We start from the raw sequence: 18,836 nt of genomic DNA, 5'->3' as shown, positions 1-18,836 counted from the left end.
TTGTTATAGAATTATCAAGATTTGCATATGTGTAGGCCTGTGGAGACTGGTGGGAGGAGCTATAGGAGGATGGGCACATTGTAATGGCTGGAATGGAGTTTTTGGAACAGGGTCAAACATGGTTTCCATATGTTTGATACTGTTCCAATTATTCCATTCCAGGCATTACAATGAGCCCGTCCTCCTATAGCTCCTCCCACCAGCCGCCACTAGTGTAGGCTAATGCAATTGTGGTGTTTTATTAAACAAGGACATGAAGATGACGCATTTATGGTTTTATGAAATGTGTTTATTACTAGCCTACTATACATAAAATACAGCTAAATTAAAAACAAAAGACACTCTTACTACAGATTAGAATACACATATTTTTTGTAGTATTGCAGTTACATATCTTGGCCTACATTAGGTTAAATTCAAAATGTAATTTCAAAATCTAAAACTAGCTCCATATGAAAGATATAACATGATTGGAGTGGTCCCCTCTACATACAAAATGCAGTATTGTATAAATTAATTGACTCATTATAAAAATGTAAACATCTTATTGGCAAATTGTTTGTCAATTAAATGTTAAATTTAACATTTGAGTTACATTTGAATATATTCTCGTTATTTGCTTTACCTAAAGCACAGCTATTGCCGTAGTGTAGGGCTTAGTTGCAGTAAGTCAACAATTGCTTTGTCTACGAGGAAGAAAAGAGGAGAGTGCTGTGAAAGAAAGGGATACAGTAGATGTTTCTAGCAAGGCATTCATCAGGAATTCTTATTAGTGGACTATATCATGCATATAGCCCGATAGTATAGTCATCCCCTCCAGTGTTCACTGCATTTATCAACTACACACTCCTTAATTGTTTTCATTAATTAATTATTACTCAGGTCAATCATTAGGTGCTCGTATATCTGAGTTTTCCCTCTAAAGCTGGAGGCCAGCAGAAACTCTCTGTTGTCAATGGACACCAGAGAGAATGCCCTTGGTGCCTGGATGTTCAGGTCCTGGAAGTGAACAAATTGGCCCCTCTTCAAATCCCACTGATAGACCTGCGTCAGGGAGTAGTCGCTGCCGAGGATGGCGTACTGCCAGTTGCCGATGGAGACTGGCTGGAACACCATGGAGCCCCGCGAAGGCATTGTCTGTACCTCTTTGAACATGGCGCCGTCCCACCTCATCACCTTGGAGTCCCCAATAAAACGCGTCAGGCAGATGAAAAGTTCATTCTTCACCTTGAAGTGCTTGACCGCAAACACGTCCTCCATTTCGGGGATATCAGTGCGCCTGTCGAACTGCTTCAGACTCTTGCTCCACTGGTAGACGACAGGCCTCTGGGAACTGCTGGCCAGGATCAGATGGGGCTTACCAGAGATCTCTAGGTACTCCACGTCTGTGTCACGGTACCAGAGATGGAGGGACTGGTGAGAGTAGAACCCATAGCCGTTCCACTTGTACACTGTGGTATAACCGGCCTTGGAGCTGTCTGCGATCACGAAGAAGGACTCACCGTCTATGAGGAAAGTCTCAATGTCATTAGGTTTCCTGATTTTTAGGATGTCAATATCCTGGATTTTGATGAATTTGTTGGCTGAGATGTCCCGCTTGTAAATGTGAGAGCCACCAAAGAGCTGGGCTACGAAGATGAACAGCTGATTATCAATCACCATGGGTTTGCATACCACAGTGGATGTACCTGTAAAACAAGGACCAAAAACAAAGTATTAGAACATAGGAACATGAAGTCAATATTCGTGAGAAACACTAAATACATATGCACTATCAATTTTAGGATCCACAAGATATAGTATGACACTGTATTCACACATGGCATATCATTTTGACATCTAGTGATATAAAACAAACATTGCTTACTTTGAATGCTGTCATAGGCTCTGAAAACAGTTTCAACGTGATCCCATTCCAGGAAGCTGCACGTTCCAGTAAAGGGCTGGGCAAACACAACAAATGTATCCATGCCAAAGGTAAAGGACTCCACTGAAATGGACTCAAACATCAGTGGCTGATAAGAGGCAAACTCTGCAATACAAAACAGATTTAATGTTTCAATGTTTATTCGCCACGTGCAAAACCGGTGTAAGACAGTACAGTGAAATTCTTACTTGAAAGCTATTTCCCAACAATGAAGCAATAATAATATAGATCATAGAAAATTGAATAAAGAAACACAAGAAGTATGATGTAAGTTGAACACAAGAATGCAAGTACAGTGCCTTCAGAAAGTATTTATACCCCCTGACCTTTTCCACATTTTTTGTGTTACAAAGTGAGATTAAAATGGATTAAATTATAATTTTCTTGTCAACAATCTACTCAAAATACTCTGTCAAAGTGAAAGAAAAATGGAATACCCCTTTGAGCATGGTGAAGTTATTGATTACACTTTGAATGGTGTATCAGTACACCCAGTCACTACAAAGATACAGGAGTCCTTCCTAACTCTGTTGCCGGAGAGGAAGGAAACGCTCTGGGATTTCACCACAATACAAAATTCAAAAGGCACTCGCACATCTGAGCTATCTTTTTTGAAGGTGCATGTACTGACAGTCATAGACCGTTTTGCCAACATGAAAGAGAGGAGGAGGCATTGGCATTCACAGGGCCGGCTACAGGCATAAGCAAAATAAGCGGTCGCTTAATTTTCATTTTTTTGGAACTCCGTCAGGGTCTCAAATTACTATTGAGAGTAAAGAATAGTAGAATACACCAGGTGCAATTTTATACATGTCGTTTTACATCCATCAGCAGTTTTTCTCTTAGTATGTCAGTCACTGAAAGACACTAAATTAGCCATGCCAGCTAACAATCTTTAGATTGGTAGTTAATCTGGCGTGACTATCTAAACTTGTAGTATTCGTGGCCGAATACTGAAGGGCACGCAGGGCACGTGCCCAGGGCCCTGACATCCAGGGGGACTCCATTGATTTTGTCAGTCATTCTCACTCAGATATGATATTAACATGGCATAAGTCAAAAGTTAGAATTGTAGGAAATTCATATTTTTCTCTCTGCCCCATGGTAAAATTAGTCAAATTTACTTTAAATCCTAAATGTTTCTCTCCGCTGTCAAGAGGGCCACTAAAATGTCTTGCCGCATGGTGGGTGGGGGGGGGGGGGGGGGGGGGGGGGGCAACCAACTCTAGTTTAAGGTACCCAAAAGGCTAGAGCTGGCCCTGGACATTCATCTAGTGTACATGTAGGGTGAGTCAACATGTTTTTTCTACTTGCTCGCACGGCGCACACACACACACAGAGAAATCAATACCATGGACCGCCACATGATATTTAGCAACGTTGATTAGACTAAATCGTTTTTGGTATCTTTAAGTTTGTTTTCCCTGTATTAGACCAAGCATAAATCAAATCATAAAATTGAATTTGTCACATGCTTCGTAAAATAACAGTGAAATGCTTACTTACGGGCCCTTCCCAACAATGCAGAAAGAAAAAGAGAAATAATAGAAAAATAATAACACGAGGAATAAATACACAATGATTTTTTGAAATGTTTGCAAATTGGCAGCAATTACAGCCTCCCGTCTTCTTGGGTATGACGCTACAAGCTTGGCACACCTGTATTTGGGGAGTTTCTCCCATTCTTCTCTGCAGATACTCTCAAGCTCTGTCAGGTTGGATGGGGAGCATCGCTGCACAGCTATTTTCAGGTCTTTCCAGAGATGTTCGATCAGGTTCAAGTCCAGGCTCTGGCTGGGCCACTCAAGGACATTCATAGACTAGTCCCGAAGCCTCTGCTGCGTTGTCTTGGCTGTGAGCTTAGGGTTGTTGTCCTGTTGGAAGGTGAACCTTCGCCCCAGTCTGAGGTCCTGAGAGCTCTGGAGCAGGTTTTCATCAAGGATCTCTCTGTACTTTGCTTCGTTCATCTTTCCCTCGATCCTGATTAGTCTCCCAGTCCCTGCCACTGAAAAACATCCCCAAAGCATGATGCTGCCACCACCATGCTTCACCGTAGGGATGGTGCCTGGTTTCCTCCAGACGTGAAGCTTGGCATTCAGGTCAAAGAGTTAATCAGACCAGAGTTTCTCATGGTCTGAGAGTCCTTTAGGTGCCTTTTGGCAAACTCCAAGCGGGCTGTCATGTACTTTTTTTTGAGGAGTGGCATCCGTCTGGCCGCTCTATCATAAAGGCCTGATTGGTGGAGTGCTGCAGAGATGGTTGTCCTTCTGGAAGGTTCTCCCATATCTACATAGGAACTCTGGACCACTGTCAGAGTGACCATCGGGTTCTTGGTGACCTCCCTGACCAAGGCCCTTCTCCCCCTATTGCTCAGTATGGCAAGGGCGGCCAGCTCTAAGAAGAGTATTGGTGGTTCAAAAATTATTCTATTTGAGAATCATGGAGGCCACTGTGTTCTTGGGGACCTTCAATGCTGCAGACATTTTTTGGTACCCTTCACCAGATTTGAGCCTCGACACAATCCTGTCTCGGAGCTCTATGGACAATTCCTTCAACCTCTGGACTTGGTTTTTGCTCTGACATCCACTGTCAACTGTTGGACCTTATATAGACATGTGTGTGCCTTTCCAAATCATATCCAATCAATTTAATTTACTACAGATGGACTCCTATCAAGTTGTAGAAACATCACAAGAATGATCAATGGAAACAGGATGCACCTGAGCTCAATTTTGAGTCTCATAGCAAAGGGTTTGTATACTTACGTGAATAATGTATTTCTGTTTTTTATTTTTAGTAAATAATGCAAAAATGTAGAAAAACCTGTTTTCACTTTGTCATTATGGGGCGTTGTGTGTAGATTGATGATAAACATAAATCGTTTAATTATTTTTTGAACAAGGCTGAAACGTAACAATGTGGAAAAAGTCAAGGGGTCTGAATACTACTAATGCACTGTAGGTGGGCTACGAGCTCGGAGCTGCGACACCGGGCCCTGGCTGGGCTGGGATGATGGAGTTGATGTGTGCCATGACCAGCCTTTCAAAGCATTTTATGATTACAGATGTGAGTGCTACAGGGCCATTGTCATTTAGACAGGTAGCCTTAGAATTCTTGGGAACAGGAATGATGGTGGTCAGCTCGAGACGTGGGGATTACAGACTGGGATCAGGAGAGGTTGAAAATGACCGTGAAGATGCCTGCCAGCTGGTCTGCACATGTTATGAGAACCGTCTGGCCCCGTGGCCTTGCGAGTATTGACCAGATTAAAAGCTTTACTCACGTCGGCCTCAGAGCGAGATCACCCAGTCCAATGGGATGGCGGGGGCCCTCATGCATAGCTTGGTGTTGTTTTTATCGAAGCGTGCATAAAATGCATTGAGTTTGTCTGGTAGAGAGGCATCGTTGGGCAGATCACAGCTAGGTCTTCCTTTGTAATCTGTAATGGACTGTAGCCCCTGCCACATACGTCGAGTGTCAGAGCCGGTGTAATAGGATTCCCATATTGTCTTTTTGTCTGTTTGATGGCTTTGCGGAGGTTGTAGCGGAACTTCTTGTACGTGTTCGTGTCAGCCATAGTGCCCGGGGTTGGCTGTGGTAGCCCTGTGTGTGCAATAGCTCTGTCCTTTATTTTAGCACTTACCTCAGTGTTAATCCAGGGCTTTTGATTGGGGAAGCAGCAAACCTTCACTGTGGGGAAAACGTTTGCAATGCGTTTCCTGATGAAGCCGGTGACTGAGGTTGCCAGCTCGTTGATGCTATCGGTGCAGTCCCAGAACATATTCCAGTCAGAGCTAGAAAAGCAGTCCTGCAGTATAGCTTCTGCTTTGGGGATCATTTATCTACCGCCATTGTAAATAAATGTCCACGGAATGAGTCACGGGTACTTCCTCTTTGAGCTTCTGTTTGTAAACAGGAAGCATGAGTATAGAGTCATGATCTGATTTGCCTAAGGAGGGATAATGGTGGGCCTTGTATGCTTGCTTGTGGGTTGAGTAACAGTGGTCTAGGACTTTATTGCCCTTAGTGGCAAAGGAGACCTGTTCATAGAATTTGGGAATCAAGCGTCTTAGTGACACGGAAATAAAATTACCGGCAACAAGAAAAGCATCCTCGTACAGTTCGCTAAGTGCCAGCTTGTTGTTGTGGTAGGCCTGGGGTGGAATATATACAGCAACTCTCTCGAGAGGTAGAAGGGTCTGCATTTTACCATCGTGGAAATTCCAAGACGGGTGAACAATACATTGTTGGTGATGAAGAGACATACGCCTCCCCTATTGATTTCCCAGAATACAATGTCCTGTACAATCAGTGAATGGAGAATCCATCGAGTTGGATAGCTGTGGGGGGTCTTAAAGCCATGTTTCAGAAAAACAGAATATTGCAGTTACGAGAGTCCCGTTGACAGCAAATCTGCGATCAGTCTTCCATCTTATTATCAAGTGGCCAATAGAATACAGGGAAGTGGTGCCGGTTTTCCCTTCGCCTTAGTCCCACCAGGATGCCCTTTTTCGCCTGCATTTTCTCTTGGGTAGCCCGAGAAGGCAACATTACTGGCTTTCTTCCTTGGTGACTGTTTTTAGTGTTCTTTAGGCTACTCTAGGTACATACTCAAGAGTATTAGTGTTATCAATTTCACTTTATCCTGACTTGTAATTAATTTACCGTCTTTGAGTCTATTGTGTAATGGCCACTGCTGAATAGCATGAAACAGCCGTGGTTAAGGAAATTAACATTGCAAGGTGTGCATTGCATAGTCACTTTAACTCTACCTACATGTAGATATTACCTCAATTACCTCGACTAACCGGTGCCCAAGCACATTGACTCTGTACCGGTGTCACGATGTTTGCAACTGGTTGAAGGTAAGTCAGGTGCAGGAGAGCAGAGATGGGTGATAACAGGCGCACTTTATTCATGCCCAAGGAAAACAGCGATAACACCCAAAGTACACAAACGGTACAATAAACAAAACACACGGGTGAAACACATACCCGGTGCAAACCAGCCTGATGTGAACCACACATAACAAACAAACAATTCCACACACAGACATGGGGGGAACAGAGGGTAATATACATTTAGACAGATGAGGGCAATGTGAACCAGGTGTGCGGAAAACCAAGACAAAACAAATGGAAAATGAAAGGTGGAGAGGTGATGGCTAGAAGATCGGTGACGTCGACTGCCGAACGCCGCCCGAACAAGGAGAGGGACCGACTTCGGCGGAAGTCGTGACAACCGGTACCCCCTGTATATCACCTCGCTATTGTTATTTTACTGCTGCTCTTTAATTATTTGTTACTTTTATTTCTTATTTTTTACTTATCTATTTTTTACTTAACATGTATTTTTCTTAACTGCATTGTTGGTTAAGGGTTTGTAAGTAAGCATTTCACTGTAAGGTCTACACCTGTTGTCTTCGATGCATGTGACAAATAAAATTTGATTTGATTTTAAATAATTGCCCCAATCACCTGCAGTTATGCAGTCAAAAGACTCGGGCACAAGGTCATTGATCAGTTTCCCTTGGAAAAGCGGGGGCCCACTGCAGGGGATCTGATCAACCATCGCATTGGTGGTATGGATCCACTCCACCAGCCACTTTAGTTTGCAGTCACATTCCAGGTTGTTCCCTTTCAGATCCCTGGTAAAACAGGTTAACACAGTTAGCATAAATTAAAACCTGAATATTTTTGAATGAAAATTAAAACTTTTTTGTTTTATACAAGTACACTTTAGATCGTGGTTATGTGAAGAAAAGAAAAAATACTCACACTTTAACCAAAGCATCCATGCCCTTGAAAACATCTTTGGGTAATGTACCCAGGTTATTATAGGCCAGGCTCCTGATTAAAAAAGAGGAAAACATTGTGTTTTAGACCACAAAATACAGTATGTCCTGAATCAACACAATACATTGTGTCTGACTTCCAAAAAAAGATGTTCTTGGAACTCAGCATTATGTTTCCCCCTGTCACTGGGTGGGCCCCGACCGTCATTTCAGTCCAGACAGTATGAGTAAGGAGGAGAGCTTAAGGTTACAGAGCAGATATCATATTTTGTTTTGCCCCCCAGGACATATCGTTATTGGTTATAATTAGATTTTCAAGAGTACACAGTACACTCAGACAATCTACTGAAAATAGTGAAAAGCGATACATTCTTTGAATAATGATTGGGCAAACTTATATGTCCACTCATGTTTGTCTTTTTTCTATAGAAAGGAGTGTAGGGGAGACCGGGGATGGTGGTAACACGGGACAGTTGTAACACTTGCAATTCCTCCAATCAGGAGCGAGGTAGAATCATATGATTCACTGTGCACATGCTCAGTTTAGTCCTGAATCCTCATGTGAAAAAGCAAGTCACTGTGATAAACTCTGCAGATTCTATTGACAGAAATCAGATTTTGAGGTAAGAAAGTAATTATTTTGACCAAATATGTTTTTGTGATTGTATAAAAGTGTAGTTTCATTCACCAAACTTATATCAGGTTTATAACCAGCCTGTGTAGAGATATTTGATGCAACTTAGCAATGGTAAAGTTTTAACATTTAGCTAAAATGGAAGCTAGCTAATGGCTGCATGGGTCAGGGTTAGTTGTAACATGTTACAATTAACCCCGACTAAAACTGGATGTTTTTGGTACATATTTTCTTTTACTTTCAGCATGCCTAGATCATGGAAAAGAAAAACAGACATGGGGAGTACCTCTCCACACTATGAAAATAACGTAAAATGAAGTAACAGAGCAGGGGAAATCAATCAGATCAGTTGCAAAGTTGTATGGCATATGTCATGTGATGCTGTGCAGATTCTGCAAAGAGAGAAAGAAACCACTGCAGAAGGGGTCGAGAGAGCTTGTAGGCTACCGTAGTGGAAACAGGGTCTTCATTGACAAGCAGGAGCAGAAGTTGTCAGAGTATCTCTTGAGGGCAGCTGATTTATGCCCACTGTGCCCACTGCCATCCATACCCCCTCTCCAGCTGCCTCCCAGGCCACCTCTCCAGCTGCCTTCCAGACCACCTCTCCAGCTGCCTCCCAGGCCACCTCTCCAGCTGCCTTCCAGGCCACCTCTCCAGCTGCCTTCCAGGCCACCTCTCCAGCTGCCTTCCAGGCCACCTCTCCAGCTGCCTTCCAGGCCACCTCTCCAACTGCCTTCCAGGCCACCTTTCCAACTACCTTCCGGGCCAACTCTCTAGGCCAGGTGGAAACGCCTGATTACTCTTCTGATTTCAACCCAGTTGATGTACACCCATTCAAGCACTCAGAAGGCAAAACAAATGTTGCTCTCCCTAAAAAAAAACTGATCGAAAGAAGCAAGCCAAAACAAACCATACCGAACAACAACAAAAACTGTCCTGCTTCAGAAAAAAATACAAAATAAAGCAGATTGAATCAGAAGATTCAGATTCCTCCAATGAGGAAAACTTCTGCATTGTGTGCATGGAGCACTTTAACAATTCCAAGTCCAAGGAGGTCTGGTTGCAGTGCTAGGAATGCAAATTATGGAGGCACCAAGCCTGTACCACTGTCGCAACTGTGACTCTGATTAAGTGTCTGATTAAATGTCCAACATTCAATCACACACACACACACCATAAATGTTCAGGTGTTTAGTTTAGCCTAGTTGTCGTTTGGTTGAGAAAGACCATTTAGTGGAGGGTTAAATAACTTGCCAAGTTAAATAAAAAATAACAAAAATGAACATTTTATTATTATTTCTGCCAAACAAAATGTTAAACATGGCAATGTTGCTCTCATGGTCTAAATAAAGGTGTTCATGTCTGTAACGCCCTGGCCATAGAGAGGTTTTTTTTGTTCTCTATTTTGGTTAGGCCAGGGTGTTACATGGGTTGTTGTTCTATGTTTATTTTTCTATGTTCGTTTGTTTCTTTGGGTTGTCCGTGTGTGGCTCTCAATCAGGAACAGCTGTAGTTCGTTGTTGCTGATTGAAAGTCATATATAGGAAGCCTGTTTTTCCTTTGGGGTTTTGTGGGTAATTGTTTTCTGTCTAGGTTTGTGTTAATCCTGACAGGACTGTTTGGCTGTCGTTTCTTTTCGTGTTTTGTTTGTAGTGTTCATTCGTTTATTAAAATCCTTTATGATGAACACATCCTCCGCTGCACCTTGGTCTCATTGCGACGACGGCCGTTACAATGTCATGATTTATGCACTTTTTCAATCTGTTACAATTCACCCCAAGCACTTTTACAACTAACCCATATCATGGGGTAGAATGTAACACTTCACTCCTTGTATTTAAGACAACACCATGCATTTGCAGTTTGATTTACATATATAATAAAGTGTTACAACCATTCCCGGTCTCCCCTATGAGCAAATATTCTGATATGAAAACTGGAAGTATTCCCAGTCAGCGAGGTCACCAAGTTTACATAGACCCACCACAGTGTCCTTTGGCAACTTGATATGGCAGATGTGAGGGAGGCTAACCTTGCTTAATATCACTGGAATGGGATTTGCATCGTATGCAGTTTTCACAATAATATAGTGGGCACAACTGAGGTACATTTGCTTAATATTTGAATGTACCTATAGGAGGCCTCAGTGAACAATGGTTTTGATAATGCTATGCACCACGGGAAAAGCAACAGAGGTGCGGACTAGAGTCACATGACTCTGACTTGAGTCTGACTCAAGTCACAAATTTGATGACTTGAGACTGGATTTGGAAACTCAAGACGTGGGACTCAACTTTGACTTGAGACTGATGACTTGAAATTATCTGGCCAGGTTGTGTAATGTTTTGTCATTCATTTTGTGGCACACTCACTCTCCATGCAGCCAAAGAGACTTTTGACCAATGACCAGACATCAGCATTGGGGAGCAAAGGCGGGCGCACATTTCCCGATTAGTGACCATAAAGTTTCATTTTCTCTGGTTTTGCTTGTCAAAAAGCTGAGTAGCCTGCGTTTATATTATCCATATAAAATACAGTTTAGCAATCTGCAACGGACGCATCATTGCCAGAACAATAGGCTACCTGGTGATTTAATTGATCATTTTCATATTTCAGATGATAGGCCTTGGGTGGGTGAATTATATTCCTCAGTGGTGGGTACTGGCAATATGTCTAAAGATAACTGTAACCTAGCACTGCCTTCAATACTTATAGGAAATCAGATGTAGCATATTAAATAAATTACGATATTTGTGAGGAACAAAAAGGCTACAGAAAGACCATGCTTTCCAACTGATCCTCAACCTCCGCTGCATAGCCTACAGGTAGGCGGTGACAGTGCAAACATGAATGACGTTCAGCTCAAAATGCTGGTGGAAAACCTCGTTTATTTCTTTATATTGCGTTTAAAAAATGCATCACCGTGTACGGATGTAACGACAGGCAACATTCGCGCAGTGTGCGCGCTTTGCATGTATGGCAATCCTCTCCCTACAAAACTTGACGTTTGCGCCGCACCCGATCCTATATCTGTACAGCAAATCAGCAATATGTTCGCTAGTTCATAGGTTCCCAAACTTTGATCCGCAACCTCTAAAAATGACCGTCTCAAAGCTTGCGGGTCAAAAAGTTTGAGAACCTATGATTTGATGTACAGCTATAGGATCGGGTGCTTCAAATTGTAGGGGTTGAGGATTGCCATATGCAGCTCTAAAAATTATTTGGTGATCAAAAATATTAGGCTAACTGTTTACTTTGCAATCTCACCCGCAATGTGGCTTCAAGCAACATTTACTAGCATAGGCCTACTGTTCTTTTGGTCAATATTGCTTGAAATTCATAATTTACTTATGAAGCTTGCATTTGGAATATGTTGTTAAAAGGAATGATTAAATCATCAAAATGTGTTGTAGACAAAATAATGATAAGGCTGTCTGGTAGCCTCAATTGACAAATATTTGTATTTGAACAAGTCTTTGCATGTATAGATATATATATTTTTTTACTTGATTTGAGACTTTCTACTTGGGACTCAACTTGAGACTCAGACCTTGAGACTAGCTTGTGACTCAAAAAATGTTCAAGTATGGTTAACACAATATGCAAATGACACAAGGCCATTGTTCTAACACATTTTCCATGATTTCGGATTGTAATTAAGTAAAAAAGGACATTCTTATACTTACAGGTGTATAACTGCTTTTAGGCCCCGGAATGCATATTTTGATATTGATGCAATTTTGTTGTTTTCGATAAACCTGTGAATGAGTTAACATTTAATAACATATTTTGAGATTTAATCATCATATGATGCATTTCAGGATCTTATCCATTAGAGAGAGTACAACTCACAGGTACTCCAGATGTGGTAGACCTAGGAATGCGTCCTCATCAATTGAGTCAAATGTATTGGCAGTGAATAGGCTGTTAAGAAATTAGTATACATTCCATCATTTCAATAACATTTTTGCTTTTACTCACACTTGAATATAAATAGTTCACATTGTGGTTGAGTTTCCAAGCAACCCACTGCTAAAAAATGTGAACCACTTCATTTTCACGTAGACTAATCCTTCAGTTCACACTTGTAATGTTTTCTTAATCTGAGTTTCAAAAACAACTCTGTTTCACAAGCCAATAACAATAACATATGTGGTCCCCCAAAGAATTGTCATAACATAGCCTATTCAGTATTATTAATATTGCCCACAAACTCATTTTGCATCATTAGGCATGAGGAAAACCACCATGCCAAGATGCATGTTTTCCTGAAATGTTTTCACACAGTAGCCTATCATGGTGAGATATGGGTGGGTCCTCAGACAATCGATTTACTGCAGTGGAGTAACAGTATTCCGAGAAAAGTTTTTGGTTTCATTTCATTGAGCAGTTTTTATTTCAGCTAAGCAGCCAGTATCGTACGCCCAACTGAGTTCATGTTGTGTGTTATTACATAATCCTGCTCTTCCTCTGAGGGAGCAGAGCTGTGCTTTGTTATTGCCCATGGACCATCATGTCAACATATATTATAAAACATCGTTTAGTAACGTCAAACTCACAGAAGATGTAGCGCTGGAGAGTGTAAGAAGCTTCCTCCAGTGATTTCGGTGAATCCTGATTTGAGAAAAGATCTGAATAGAAACATGGTACAAAAGATTCATGTTATTGATAAGATATCAACCATTTAATTTGATTGTAGCCCTACATTATTTCAATTAGGTGCTTTATTTGTGGTGTTCCATTCAACATGTTCCTAATACTCAACAAAGAGAGATCATACGATATCCCCATCGTAATGTCATTGCCAATATTATTATTTAAATAATTTACAATATTTAATTCCAAGCACTTACAAGGAAAAGACATCAGGTGGAAAGCTGTGAGGGACCGATCTTATATTTTCACACAATGCATTATCTTTGGTGCACGTACAAGATGCGGGGCATCTAGGTTGCTTCACTCTTCTGCTCTCCGCTAAAAGCAGGATGGTGGCGACGCAAAGCAAGACCGTGCATTCTTTCAGGGTTTTGTTTCCATATCCCATCCTTTTGGTGCTCTCTGGTGACAACCAGTCCGTCGAAGATTTCTGAACATGAACCTCAATTAAATATCCAAACTTAAAATGTTTCAATGTCAAATCCTGAATGTCTGTATTTGCTTCGAGTTATGCAGTGATGTATGCAGCTTGTATCTCAATGACCAGGCACTCATCCAAAAGATTCGTTCTGCAAGGCGCAGTATGTAAATGCAGGACAGGGAAAATAAGACAAACGTCACCGATCCTTGGATGGATTAAAATCCTACAAAATACGTTGTCATTCCAAAAGTGAAAATGTACACAATGTAGGCTACACAATTTTATATTGTAATTTTTTGTAACTAGGTTGGCTCTGTGTTTTATTATGAAGCTCTGACTGAGCATCTATTTGGCTTGTGCATATATAAGAAACGATGAAAGCTTCAGTCCCTGGAGAGAGAGCTCAGAGAGCTGCGCTTATTTTATGACTAGGTGGTAGGAGCCCCACAGTGGAGGTGTCACAATACCCATAAAATTATTTGTCAAACAGGAAAATGGTTCCAATTGTTTTTCCACCATTCATTTTTTCCATAGGGGACTTTAGAAACACTTAAAACAAGGGCTGTGTTTCATATAGGCTAACCCTGGCGTAACGTTTTGATAACCATGTACATTTCTCTCGGACAAGGTTACTTATCAATATAATCGGCTCTATATACACTCAGATTCGAAAATGCTAATTAGCATCGACTTCACACAAGACTACAAATCCCTGCAAGCTACTGCACGTCATATCTAGCTGACACCTTTGCTAACAGGTTTAATCAATTTAAAACCTGCACAAGACAGTTCAGTTCAGTCCATTTAAAGAAATGTAGCCAATTATTCTTTACTACATTTAGCTAAAATTAGATCATTAATACAGAGATTCTTACCTTTGCCTCGATTCAGCAGTCTTCTCCAGATCATCATGGCATTTGTAGTTCTTTATGATAGCCACATTAGCAGCCAATTAGCATTTCATTTTTGGGGGGTAAATACAGGCGAATATATTGATAAGTCACCTTGTCCTAGAGAGATTTACACGGTTATCAAAACGTCACTCCAGGGTAAGCCTACACGTTACACACATTTGAAGTGTTTCTAAAAAACTCTATGGGAAAAATGAATGGTAGGTTTTATGGGTTTTTCTGTGTTCAAAACAACTGGGAATTCGGAAAAAACAAGCGCTGACTGGGAAAAATCGATTTGATCAGTCATCCAATTCGGAATTCCAACTCGGGAATTCTGGCCTCTTTCTAGTGCTTACGACATTCCGACCCGAAGATCACTGACATCATGATTTGACTTCATATTTTTGAGAGTTCCCAGTTATCGTAGCAAGTTAGGGAAATGAATGTAGCAGGATAGGATAATTAGGTTAAGGTTAGGTAAAGGGTTCGGGTTAGCTAAAATGCTCTCCTAACCAGCTACGAAAAGTCACTTCAAGTCGTAGCTGTACTCCTAGTCACAACCGGGACGCAGGCTATTATTAATGCTCGCACGAAATCCATGAATGTTTAATGCGGAGCGGCCTATTAATTAGGAGGGTCTGTGGAAACAGTCAGTGGGACATCCCTACCGTAAACACTAACTTTAACCCCTACCCTTACCCTAACCATCCTTGGGACATCCATACCCTACATAAGTGACGCTTGTGGCATTTACCTTACGGTTGATGAGGATCTCCATACGGCAAATGGACGGTCCCTTACTAGAAATCCTCGGGTGTTATTAAAATAGGCCGATGGCCACAGGTCATCCCCCAGGGCCCGGTCTTCCGGGAAGTCATCAAATAAAGTTTCCAGGACACATCGTTTCCACGATATAACATTTTTTACTTTTTCCTGTTGTTCCGGAAAATTCCACCAGATGGTGAATGGCTGTAATATGGCAAATGGACATCACCAAATGGACATGGCTGTTTCTCGGAAACGGAACAGACTTCGAAGACGAAACTCAGTGAGCACAGGGGTGGTCAAATTTACTTTTAGCCCAGAAACAAGATGGCATCGAGGCCACAACGCTCTTTGAGTTAATGCACATTTTGTGGGATTAAAGGTCAAAAACGGTAATTCAGCGCTTGTTTGACCGCTTCACGTCAAAGTACATAAACCTACGGTGTAAGGAAAAATAGAATCAGATATTTAACGATCGTACAATGTCCATTTCGTGATGGTCAAACTTTTTTTTAAGTTATAGATCCAGTTGAGGCAGGTTTCAGAGCTCTATGTGATTTCTGTGATTTTCTGTGTTTTTTGTACACACACACACACACACACACACACACACACACACACACACACACACACACACACACACACACACACACACACACACACACACACACACACACACACACAATATGGAGTGACACAGAGTGGGGCTTACAGACACACAGAGCCTGCAATAGTTACCTGCGTTCAAACCATCAAAGAACCAGCTCTGAAATATGTGATAGTTGGCTTCTAAACGAGTTGGACAAAGTGGGTTTGGTGTCAGTATGTATCAGTTTGGTGTCAGTATGATATCTTATTGACTGATGGATGGCTGACTTGATGGCTGACTTATTGTCCATTTCCAATAAGTTAAAACAGTGATGAACCAACACCAAATTAACATGCTGAAATCAACACTGAACGTGTTGGCAAATGGCATCACCATAGTCTCTAGGCCGTGCCGAGTTCAAGGAGATGCCCCACTTGACTGTAGCTCACTTGGTCTGACCGCAGCGACCGTGCAAATAGTAGGCCCGGAATGAAGCCTGACATGTAGCTGGTACATGTAGTCTGACACATCTGAGTTTCTCCCTAAGGATAACATGGGTTTACAGGTTAAGCTCCAACTCTGCTTCTGTGCAGGCAATTTTCAAAATTCCTTTTGCCACCTGTTCAGGGTCACCTGTACCTCTACAGATATCAACATGAAAATATTGAATGTTCCCCTTCATATCCTAAAGGGGAAGTATGAACTTCACCATCAAATAAGGCTGAAATCCCAGAATGTGCAGGCTTAAACCATCACAGAAAGGGAATCAAATGGCATCAACCTAGTCTCTAGGCCGTGACAAGTTCAAAGAGATGCCCCACTTGACAGTAGCTCGCTCGGTCTGACCACAGCGACCGTGCAAATAGTAGGACCGGAATGAAGCCTGACTAGTAGTGATTTAATGATGCTTTAAAAATATTGCGGCCTCTGGGTCACACAGAGACACTCCGTTTTCGATGGGCTCATCAGGGGGTGGTTGGGGCGGATAAGCCACAGAGTTATTCTAGCTGCGCGTGCCAGTTCATGTAGTCTGACACATCCGAGTTTCTCCCTAAGGATAACATGAGTTTACAGGTTATGCTCTAACTCTGCTTCTGTGCAGGCAATTTTCAAAATTCCTTTTGTCACGTGTTCAGGGTCACCTGTACCTCTACATCAACCTAGTCTCTAGGCCATGCCAAATTCAAGGAGATGCCCTACTTGACCATAGCTCGCTCGGTCTGACCGCAACAATCGCGCAAAAAAGTAGGCCAAAAATTAAGTCTGATCTAAATTTTAGGTGCTTTTGGGTGACAGCGGCAGAACCGTTGAGGCTAGAAACACAATTCAACCACAGGGATGTTCCTAAGGTCCTCCCGATCTGTGCAATCCTAAATTGGGTTCATGGGGCTGTTTCGAAGGGTTAAAAAGGTCACATCTTTCCAAAATTTCATATGTGTGATTAGGCACCCCACGTGAACTGCCGTACATAATAGAAAACCAGGTTTTTATCCCTGTTTTTTTGCCCTTTTTGGAAGACTTACAAGTTCCATTTAGGTAGTGCTACGTATCCATGTATAGTCTGAATTTTATATATTTCCAGATTATGTTTGGGGGGCATATAAAGAGCCACATATGTGAAGAGCAGCTGTCTCTAACGTTTTTGGGGTAATATATTGACATCCAGAAAGGTCATAGCACAAGGCCCAAAATGAAGCCTGACCTAAATTTGAGGTGCTTTTGGATGACAGTTGTAGAACCATTAAGGCTAGAAGCACAATTCAACAACAGGAACGTTCCTAAGGTCCTCCCGATCTGTACCATGTGGAATTAACCCTTAACAGTGAAAACATGGTGCTTTCTTCTAATACATTGCCTGCTCCCCTAACTTCAACCTGATGCCTATGTGGGTTATGATTGCCATATCAAACTGTCTTCAATGACAATCCATCAGGCCACTATGAGGATTACCTATGTTGATTTTAAGCTTCCTGGAGCAACCGAAAGTGGTTCAATTGACCCTACAAGTGGTTTTAATTTCACAACCTACAGTTAGTGAAAAACACTGCATTCAACCCACTGTAAATCAGTCAGTTCTTAATGTAAAGACTTGAAAACTTAAAAACCTGCCCCAATGAGTATATGTGTTTACTTTCAGCTTCCTGTGACATCCTGAAGGGCTTTAAATTGGGGTCATAGGAAATGTTTCAAAGGGTTAAAAAGGTCACACATTTCCAAAATGTGTGATTAGGCAACCCTCATGAACTGTAAATCAGTCAGTTCTCCAATCAGATGTCCAAGAAAAAACTCACACACACAGCCAGGATGGAGTGACACAGTGTGGGGCTTACAGACACACAGAGCCTGCAATAGATACCGATGTCTGAACCATCAAAGAACTGTCAGACCTAGAGCTCTGAAACGTTATAAACCTGTTCTAGAGCTTAAGTTGGTAGTGCACAGTAACTTATGTGGCTGTAGAAGGTTCTCAGGCCGAGAAACAGCCTTGTCCATTTGCAATGTATTCAATTCGTCTTTAACATCGCAAAAATTATGATATTTAGAAATGTCCCAGAATCACAAGACTAGGTGCATTGAAACCGCCTTGACCCATAGAGACTGACCCTACACATTACCCCCGAAATAAGTGAATTCTCAGCATTAATTAAGGTCGCTGCTCGGGCTCCGAATGACTTATCAACCGAAAACTCGGGATTCGGGGTCGCCTCAGCTAGGCCTACACATCATGTCAGAACTGGACCAGCAGCTCAAATGTAACTATGTTTTGGACGTTTTTTTATGGCATTAACTGAAGGCACTATGAATTGTGGGCTGGATCTGAAATATGTTATAGTTGGCTTCTAAAAGAGTTGGACAAAGTGAGTTTGGTGTCAGTATGTATAAGTTTGGTGTCAGTATGATATCTTATTGACTGATGGCTGACTTGATGACAGTATAATATATTGGCATTGTACATTTTATATTGCAAATGGACAGTGTACATTTCCAATGTATTTAATGAGGGATTTATCATCACCAAATGGACGGGCTGAAATCAACACCAACGAGCGGTGGAGAGGAACCACTATCACTGCTCGGCCATCCCGGGTTCAACGAACCAGTAAATTGGGCATTTCTGCAGTATATTAGAGCCTGTCCAATCCGTGTTGGTAAATGC

At 41.8% G+C, this 18,836-nt stretch overlaps 1 protein-coding gene across 2 annotated transcripts; it reads right to left on the bottom strand.

The window, feature by feature from the left end:
* Positions 1-267: 267 nt before the first annotated feature.
* On the bottom strand, positions 268-13,751 carry LOC106589372 (leucine-rich glioma-inactivated protein 1). Of its 2 annotated transcripts, XM_014179257.3 has the most exons (8): positions 13,209-13,749; positions 12,915-12,986; positions 12,208-12,279; positions 12,042-12,113; positions 7,705-7,776; positions 7,405-7,574; positions 1,868-2,032; positions 268-1,688 (listed from the first exon to the last, which is right to left on the bottom strand). In XM_014179257.3, the coding sequence occupies exons 1-8, from the start codon at positions 13,397-13,399 to the stop codon at positions 868-870; spliced, it is 1,635 nt and encodes a 544-aa protein (XP_014034732.3). In that variant the 5' UTR covers positions 13,400-13,749; the 3' UTR covers positions 268-867. The 2 variants fall into 2 exon arrangements, with proteins under 2 accessions (XP_014034732.3, XP_014034733.3); XM_014179258.3 differs by lacking the exons at positions 12,042-12,113; positions 12,208-12,279 and having other exon boundaries at positions 13,209-13,751.
* Positions 13,752-18,836: the final 5,085 nt, after the last annotated feature.

This window comes from Salmo salar, chromosome 28 (genome assembly GCF_965601325.2).
Source record: "Salmo salar chromosome 28, fSalSal1, whole genome shotgun sequence".
NCBI lineage: Eukaryota > Metazoa > Chordata > Actinopteri > Salmoniformes > Salmonidae > Salmo > Salmo salar.
The sequence above is the reverse complement of the archived record's forward strand: the minus strand, read 5'-3'. Positions and strand labels throughout refer to the sequence as shown.

Excerpts from the sequence above, each read along its gene's own strand:
- LOC106589372 (XM_014179257.3), bottom strand. The coding sequence starts at position 13,399 with ATGGGATATGGAAACAAAACCCTGAAAGAATGCACGGTCTTGCTTTGC. Across the intron at positions 12,987-13,208 it reads CCACCTGATGTCTTTTCCTT|ATCTTTTCTCAAATCAGGAT; the intron begins GTAAGTGCTTGG and ends GTTTCTATTCAG. Across the intron at positions 1,689-1,867 it reads AGCCTATGACAGCATTCAAA|GTACATCCACTGTGGTATGC; the intron begins GTAAGCAATGTT and ends CTTGTTTTACAG.